Raw genomic sequence first — 8,914 nt, forward strand, 5'->3', positions numbered from 1 at the left:
ACCTGCTCTTGAGCACTTCCAGGGATGGAGACCCCACAGGGTCTCTAGGTGCCTGTTCAATGCTCGACCACCCTCAGTCAGAAAGTTCCTCCTCATCTCCAACCTCCGTGTTCCCTGCTGCAGCTTGAGCTGCTGCATCTAGTCCTGTCCTCTGCGGCCACAGAGAAAAGCCCATCTCCATCCTCTATGATCTCCATTGGGTGTAAACCCTTCTGGAACTAGTTCGCTTGCTCTCACAATCACAGCAAAAGTTTCAGTGGAAATAGGCTGCCGTAGCTGTGCTCCCAGAACTCAGCTGAGCAACCGAATCTCCATGCCGAGGTCAGGAAAACGAGAGAAAGGGTGTTCGTGGGGAGGGAACTGCCCAAGCGCCACGGAGGGAGAAGCCGGCCCAGCTGGGCGATAACACAGGAGGAGCCGAGGCTGAACTGCACCGATGGCCTGGTGCAGAATAGCAGCGTCCTCCCCGGGCACGAGTGGTAAACTCAGCTGCCTTTTGAATTCACAGCTCGGCTTATTTGGGTGGGGCTCTGTTGGACAAACCCTTAGTATCCCAAGTGCCTAAATTACTGATGCAAATGGTCTTCTACTCTGGAGACACAGGAGATGACCTGGTTGCCTACTGAGTTGTAGCTGTTCTCTAGGAGAGTCCAACCCTGCCCCCTGTAAGGCAGTGACACTGCAAGAGGCAGGTGGTGTCACGTATGGGTGCCTCAGATGACTTGATAATGCTGTTTGTATCAGGCAGGACGTTCCCCGGGGAGGAGCTCCTCACCACAGCCCTTGGCCTTGACGCTGCCCCTGTGGCTGCAGCAGCAAACAGGACGTGAGCCCCGGAGGCGGCCGGGCAACATTGCTTCTCCCTACAGAAATGTTGCTCCATGAGTGCCTGATACTGTCGTCCCTAGGTACGGCTCTGTAGGATCCTGGGCACGGAGCGATGGAGCTGAGTGGGATGTTAGACCAGTCGCTCTGGAGAGATCTATGTTCCTAGTTCATGGGTGGGATGTGCAGGAGTTGGGTTGTATTTGCCTTTTGTCGTTGTAAGTAATAACAGCAAATGCCTTGTGGTCCTGAGACATGAGGGCACCTGTGTCAACCCAAGACCCGCTGGAAGCTGCCGATTGCCCTGTTGTGTTTCCACAGTGTTGGGAGTCCAGTTACATCTGCACCAGCCTCAGCGGTTCCTGTTTGTGGAAGTCGGTGGGACAGCAGAGATCCACTGCTACTCCAGCATAGATGTGGATGGGGCAGCAAAATTGCACTGGTATCTGAGAAGGGTGGGTGAGGCTCCCATATTAATTAAAAAGTGTAAGGAACAAAATGAGAGCAGATTTGCTTGCAAGTATCAGAAATCCAACACAGCACTCGAAATCAAGAGTATCCGAAGGAAGGATTCTGGCATTTATTACTGTGCACATGCAGCCACCGGCTCCTTGATTTTTGGGAGTGGAACCACGGTGATCGTTGGAGGTAACGGCCCATTGCTTCTGTAACTAGAGTATCTGAGTGTCTCATAGTTTCTTGAGGGTTTCTAATGCAACACAAGCAGTCAAACTGAAGAGTAGATTGCTTAAGTGAAGCTGTGTTTTTAGCCAAGTAAAATGCATTCAGCCTTAACTACCAAAGGCAGAGAGAGAAGGGGCTATGCAGCGTTTTTCTCAGGGGAAACCTGGCAAGTGGTGCAGGGAAGTGCTGGGTCTCTGTGGGGCTGGTCTGTGCAGCCAGGCTGGGAATGTTTCTCCCTCCGAGCCATGACGGCGGGTGAGAAGATTGTGATCTCCCAAAGGTGCTAGTGCTGCCCTGAGAAGGCTGCCTGGCTCTCTCCCGGCTGTGTGTTGGGCACAGCATGTTTCCTTATTCCCCAGTAAGAATTTATCTCTCTCGACAGACCCACGGCTGTGGCCAAGCTGCAGCTCAGCTCCGTCTGCCTATGAACTCTTGGCTTTCTTTCTCCCCAGACAGCTTCACAGGTAGCAGCTCCGTGCTGCTCCTGGGCCCTGGTGCAGGGGAGAACGGAGCCATGGACCCTGCACATCTGGCCTGTGTGATCCGGGGCGTCTCCAACCTCGTCCAGGTGTCCTGGCACATTCCTGGAGAGCAGCCAGCCCAGGGACTGCCGCGCTTGCTGGAAGCCAGTGATGGGTCCTTAACACTCATCCATGGCATCAGCATCCCCTGGGCCAGCGGGGCAGCCGTCACCTGTGAGGTCACATTCAACTCATCTGGCAGCAGCGTTACCAGACATGCTGTGTATTCTGCATGTGAGTGGTTCTATGCCGGCTCTTAGGACTGAAACTGCCAATAGCTTCTGAAGTGCATTGGTGAAGCTCTGGCTGCATTTTGCTGAAGGGCCAACATCCCATTTATTCCCCTGGAACAAGGATCCCAGCCTCGCGTGTGCAATGACAAATTTGGGTGTCGCTTGCTAAGCTGCAGAGCTGGAAAGTTGTTCCTTGGAGGCTTTTCTCCATTAGCAGAGACATTAAGGAAGGAGGAAAGGCCCCTTCTTCCCAGTAACACTCTTTGATTGTGCATGTCCCCCGTTGCCTGTCAATAGATGCCCTCACCTCCGAGGCAAAGCAGAGAGCTGCAGGGGGGAAGAAAGAATCAAGGAGTGATGGGAGCCTCTGTAGTGAGTGACGTGTGGTGGGGGCGAGGGGCAGGCAGGCCAAGGAGGATGGTGGGCTCTGCAGGGCTGATGCTGTTTGTGGGCAAACCTGCACCCTCCAGGGTCTGTCCCAGACACACAAGAGCTCCAGCCTCCACCTCTGAAAGACGGGACTGGATCACGGGGGACATAGAAGGGACTCAGGAATCCCAGGAAATGCAGCCTGAAGAGTTTAAGGGGCAAAGAGGGTGATTTCAGCTCCTGACGGTCCTCCACTGTCCCCTTCCTCCCCAGCCCCTCGCAGCTGGCACCAGCAGGAGGCCGTGCGCTACATGGTGGTGGGTCTCCTGGTGCTGCTGATGGTATCTCTGACCTCCCTCTGGATGTGTAGCTGCTCCAGTCCAGGTAACCCAGACATCCCAGCCCTTCCTCAGTACAGGGAACTCTTTGGGGCGGAGGCAGTGATGCTAGGAGCTGCAGGACTCAGGCCTGCTGATTTCCTCAGCTCCAGGACGCTGCCCCGGGGCAGAAAGCAGCCCTGGGTGTGGAGCTGTGTGAGCTGCATTAAGGGGCTGTTCAGTGGACGGCAGTGGGAGTCGATACGGCCCCTGCAGTTCTGCTGAGGGATTATTTATACCTTGGATCCCATTGGCCCCTTCTCCCTGCTCTGTGTGGGGTGACAGGGGCGGTAAGCCCTGCCATCAATCCCATTACCCACCATGCACAATATTCCCAACTGTGAGGTTCCAGGGGTCGGTGCAGCCCCAATACATGCCCAGTTCATGCAGAGAGGTTTCATAGAAATCCAAGGCCCCAATGGGAAAGTGCCACCTGCTGCCGTGCCCAGCCCGGCACAGACTTGCTCTGGCTGGGATCTGATGCTGCCCCTGCGGTCACACAGGGTCGGGGAGTTTGTGCCCAGCCACAGCGTGATCTTGGCACCACTGGATGCAGCCCCCATGGAAGGGAAACGGAAAGTCTCGAGCACAAAGGAATCGGGCCGGTCCCTGCTGAGCTGCTGCCTCTTGTTCCCTTCACCGCTGCTCTGTGGCGTTCGCTGCTTCTTGCTGCCCGGAGATGTTCTGCGCCAGACCAGCTCCACAGTGCGACTGCAAGGATGAACTCTGCCCCTGCTCTAGGGATCCAGAGCAGGAGATCCTGACCTCAGGCACCAGGAGGTGGGAGGTTTCCTGCCACGAGAGACAGGCAGTGCGGCCGGAGTGACTGCAGTTTGTGGGGAGACGTTGCAGCCCCTGGTGTGTGCAGGGCCCAGACCCGGGGGACCCAGGCCTCCCAGGGATGGCAAGAGCCTGCATGGGGCACGCACACTCCCTGCTCTGCCTCACCTGCAGACAGTGTGAGGCTGACTTCCTGGCCCAAAGCTGCCTGTTTCTGTTATCTAATAAAAAAACATGTCCTACCCCTTGTACTGTTTCCCTCGTGATAATTTTTGGTTACCATGAAATGCTGGGTCCAAGATGTGTGAGCTCCTGTGTACGATTGCCTGCCTGCCCGCCCACCCTCCTCCCCACACACGCTCATGCAATGGGCAGCTGCTTGGTATCACGTCTCCCTGATGCACGCACGTGTCCCCACACTTTTTATTTTAAGGCTGAACATGTGAACACAAAAGTCAAGTGGGAGCATTTCTGCTGCCATGTCTCACAGCTGCATATTCTGTCTGCAACACAAGAGGAGAGATCTCGCATCAGTTGTGGGTAGCGCAGCCTGGAGACCCCGGCTGAGCTCAGCACCCCACAGTGCTTGGTGCTGAATGAGCACCGGATAAGGGATTGTGCTGATACTTAAGGGCAGGTTAATACACAGCAAGTAGGAGGGGAAGCTTAGGTACAGGGAGGGGCCAGGACTTGGCTTTGATCCCTCAGCTGCTCAGAGCCAGAAGGGACTCAGGTGTCCTACCCTGTCACTGCCAAGATTCATGTGTCCCATTAGATCACATGGCCCCATCTATTCACCTATTTACTAGGACTTTTTTCAGACTAAGAAGTGCCCTGGCCTGGATTTCCTTTTGCAATACCCCATGCACAGTGCCGTTTCCCCCCACAGACATGCAGCAACCTCTGGGGTGGACACAGCAGTTCTGCGCCATGAACCCAGCACAGCGCTGACAGCAGCGGGGAAGAGGGGAATCGGTGATTACTGCAGCGACTCCACCACGTTGCTGGAGAGTTGACTTGGAGGTACCAGGCCAGGATGAGCCCACACCCCAGTTCTGAGCATCTTTGTGACACAGCTGGAGAAGCACTTACCTCTGGGCTCTGCCTTGGGTGCACGTCGCTCCCCGGTGCTGCCACTGTTCCTGCTGGAGGAAGCAGAGCAGGGGCTATTAGTGCAGCTGGGATGGGGTCGGAGGTTTGACCCTAGTGCTTGCTGCGGCCGTTACCTGTGCAGGGGCACTTGGTGGAGAGCAGGATGAGGCCCTGGATCAGCAGGAGGAGGCAGACGCAGGGCAGCCCCACCCAGCGCACAACCCAGCAGGGCCCTGCAGGGAGAGGAGACACTGAGAGCAGGGCACAGAGCCTGTGGCTGGGAGCGGGCAAGGGGGCGTTCCCAGAGGCCATGGTGAGGGGCAGGGGTGATACCCCGGAAGCGGCCTCACCTACCCTTTAATGTGGTGTCCGGGTCTTTGGCCATGACAGCGCTGATGTTTCTCCCAGTTCCCTCCTCTCTGGCGGTGCAGGTGCAGCGTGTCATCATGACCCAGCTCTCCCTGCGGACTGTTGTCAGGCTCCACGTATCTTCCCCATCCTGGGCTCCTGCATCTGCCTGTCTTGGACCCCCCTCCCCGAGGTCCCAGAGAGGTGCCCCCCAGCCCCGAGCATGCGGGGACAGCAGGCAGAGCAGGGGGACGGGGTCTGGGAGCTCAGTTTCCTCTGGGGGGGAAGGTACCAGGATAACAAGGCTGGGCTGGGGGGCATCTGCACGAGAGCGAGAGCATCAAGGCCAGAGGCTGGAGGGACACGGGCTGTTCCCCAGAGGTCAGCTCATGCCCACCCGGCCCCAGCAGGAAAGCTGAGATGCCCGGGGCTTTGTCTACCCCAGTTTCAACACTACACCCCTGACAGGACATGGACCCAGGTATTTTTACTAGGGGTTTTTTGTCTCAGTGCCAGCAGCCCATGTCTAGGGCTCAGGTAACAGAGAGAGGCCTGGTCTGGTGGGAAAAACATGAACCAGGGACACAGAAATGCCCCCTGGCCACTGCCTTGCTGAGTGCCCCATAACAGCTGTAGGCCGCTCTGCTCTGTGCCTCAGTTTCCCCAATGGCCATGAGAGCTGGGAAGAAGCAGTGCAGCACAGGAGCCATAAATTGACATGTTCCAGGTGGATTCATTCCTGTCTGCCAGGGGGTGGCCCCAGGGCCCAGTCCACGTGGTTCCTGCCTCCCCACCTTTCCTCTGGGTCTCTGCATGGGGGTCAGGGGAGAATCCACAGCCAGGGACACGGGGGTGCTCGCTCCCTACTGCACCAAGGGTAGAGGGGGACACTGCCTGGTGCCAGCCTGAACCATGACATGAACCTTCACATGGGTCCCTTGAGCCCCATGGCCTGGAGTGGGAGTCTGTGGGACAGGAGCTCGGGGGGAGATTTCTCCCTGGTGCCTAGCACCCATCTCCCTGAACTGGGGTCTCGGCTGCTGGGGCTGCACAGTTTGGAAATCCCGGCCGTGTCTTTGGGCTCCCGCGTGGGAGCAGCTGGGAGCTGAGATGGTTGAAATCCTGGATCCGTTGAGTGAGACCCAGAGCCCAGGTCTCCTGCTCCCACCCCCTGCCCTGGGCACTGCCTGGCCCCCACTGGCCCTGAGCTCACTCCCAGCTTGGAGCTGATGCTGGGGGGGCAGAGTTGTGCAAAAGGGGAATTTTTTTGCCTCCTGTCTCTGGACTGACAATTTCTGACCTGTTGGAAACTCACCGGAGACGATCAGCCTGGTCCCGTTCGCGAAGCCCGTATAGGCAGTGAGGGTGCAGTAAAAGACCCCAGAATCCTCCTCCTGTACGTTGCTGATGACTAGGGAAAACTTTTTCCCTGTTTTGCTCCCTTTACTCGAGTATCTTCCTTGTGCACTATCAACTTTACCAGTCTTGGCAACCCACTGCAGACTGCCGTCCTGATGCTCTTTGTACCAGGATACGAACCTTTCTTTGTATGTAGCAGCGCAGTTCATCTCCACAGTCTGTCCTGGGGCCGTCCAGATCTCTCCTGGGCTTTGCTGCAGCCACAGCCCCTCTCGGGAAGCTGCCACTGCAGAGGAAAGCGTGGTGTATGCATGGGGGGACCAGAGTAGTGAGCTCCCCTGCCGCAACATCCTCGTTTACTTACAGCTTGCACTAAAGTGACACAATCGAATGAAGCATAATATTATCTGTGATAGAGCTACGTAGTGACAGGATTTGGGGTAATTGGGGAAAGCACACAAGAAAATAAGCCACTCGATTCAGGTGAACATAATATTGGATGATACATAAAGAACAGTTAAAATGCAGTAATATCAAGTAGGAAATGAAGAAAGGGGAGTTCTAGTTAGTCGTGACCTTATTCTCCATCCACAGAGCATCAGTGCTCCCCAGCTAGGAGTTGTCAGACAGGAGCCAACTTGATTTTTTTCTTCCTTACCCCAGGACTTTGCATTTTCCCCCAATGCAGAAATCTGTTTCTCTCTTACTTCTGCCAAGAACAAACACAACCACGAATCTCTCCCATTCGCATCACACAGCCCCTTCCCTACATCAGAAGCAGCTCTCAAACAGGCCCCCAAAGCCTTTGGAGCTCCTTTTAGTCCTTTATATGATTCTTGTGTCCTGGAGGGAAATCACAAATTGAAACCCCAAGAGCCTGGGCTTAAAACTGTCCCCATGCAAGCATTCAGGGCAACATCATCACACCCAGCTTGGAGCGAACACAGACAAGGATAATTTGCTGCGCACATGGAAAGAAAGCATCCACTTACATTTCCACCCTACTGCTCCTGCAGAGATACAGGGTGTTCCCCCTATGACTTACCTGAAATGACAGGCAGTGCCGAAGCACCGAAGTTTGGATCCTGGGGCAAAGCCCTCAGCGGCAGCCTGCCCTTGCCCCATGCACGGATCTGGGGGGGCACACGATCCCACTATGCTTGCTGGGAGTGCACGCAGCGGCAGGAGCTGCATTTCCCCTGTCTCCGTGCCCCCCAAAATGAGCTGCTTGTGGCTCTGTCCCACACCCCAACCAAGCTGGGCAGTGCCCGTGGTGCCTCCTTCGCCGGGGCAGTTGTCCTACTTGCGCCCCTGCCAAAAAAGCAAGCGATATCCCGGGCAGTTGTTATAAAGTACAAGAGGGCCAAGTAGATGTTAAAAAGAGCTCTGTAGTTTGGCAGTCACAGTCTACACTGTTCCCCAAGGGGCTTTTTAAAGCAAACATCATTGTATTACATCCCTCAGAGACTGACACCTGTAACTCTCCCATCTCTGTCTCTCCCGTGCAGCCCAGCCGGGTGTTTCCATCCTGCCAGGACGTCCCTGTGCACACGGGAATTGGTCTTATGTGGGGAGAAAGACCGAGGAGCTGAAAGACTTACCCTGCAGGGCGAGGAGCAGGATCCCAGCCCAGGGGCAGCACATGGTGTGGTCTCTTCAGCACTGGGGGGATGCTGTGAGGCTGCTCGATGGGGCTCTTTTTCTGAAAGCCTGGGTCACGTGGGAAGAAGACCTGTTTCCTGTCTCAACTTGGAGGGGACACATCTACAAGAGGAGGGTGCTGGTGGGTGGGACTCTGACCTCTGATATGCTGAGAGATGTGATCCTTACCACACCCCCGGTCATGAATATCTGGCCAGACTGGGGTTTATTGCAAAAGAAGTCTTTCAGTTCCCCCCTGTAGCAAACCAACCGCCAACTGAATCCCAACCCAGTGTCTTCTCACCTTGCTGAGATGCTTCCAGCACAGGTGAGCAAGGGTAGGGCCTCTCCACCCTGTTACCAGTAATGCTTATACAGCCCTATGGACATACCTGGCGAGGATATAACCCACACACACCTCTCTGAAGCCCCCACTGAAGAGACAAGTCCCTGTAAATGCCTGTACACCATGTGTCTGGGCATGTGAGCAGGGCTGTATGGGACCAGGCTGCCGACCTCGGCTGTCCTTGCTCTTCCTTCCCCTCTGACTTGTTCATCTCATGCCATTCACTGCTACTCCATTTCTGTCCTTAACATAAAAAAATAATGAGCTTGTTCCCCAGAGCCAGATGTCCTTTTTTGACATTCAGTCTAAGTTGGTCCTTGTTTTACTGCCAGTGAATTG

The 8,914-nt window shown here is 55.6% G+C and overlaps 2 protein-coding genes across 2 annotated transcripts; one reads left to right on the plus strand and one right to left on the minus strand.

The window, feature by feature from the left end:
• The first annotated feature begins 997 nt into the window (after positions 1-997).
• On the plus strand, positions 998-4,029 carry LOC112548732 (immunoglobulin kappa light chain-like). Its single transcript, XM_025195325.1, has 5 exons — positions 998-1,043; positions 1,147-1,473; positions 1,962-2,264; positions 2,906-3,014; positions 3,661-4,029. The coding sequence occupies exons 1-5, from the start codon at positions 998-1,000 to the stop codon at positions 3,833-3,835; spliced, it is 960 nt and encodes a 319-aa protein (XP_025051110.1). The 3' UTR covers positions 3,836-4,029.
• Positions 4,030-4,244: 215 nt separating this feature from the next.
• Positions 4,245-8,232, minus strand: LOC112548734. Its single transcript, XM_025195326.1, has 6 exons — positions 8,190-8,232; positions 6,545-6,874; positions 5,236-5,550; positions 5,016-5,114; positions 4,882-4,931; positions 4,245-4,292 (listed from the first exon to the last, which is right to left on the minus strand). Exons 1-6 carry the CDS (start codon positions 8,230-8,232, stop codon positions 4,245-4,247), a joined length of 885 nt encoding a protein of 294 aa, XP_025051111.1.
• Positions 8,233-8,914: the final 682 nt, after the last annotated feature.

The sequence above is a fragment of the Alligator sinensis genome, unplaced genomic scaffold (genome assembly GCF_000455745.1).
Source record: "Alligator sinensis unplaced genomic scaffold, ASM45574v1 scaffold1706_1, whole genome shotgun sequence".
Lineage (NCBI taxonomy): Eukaryota > Metazoa > Chordata > Crocodylia > Alligatoridae > Alligator > Alligator sinensis.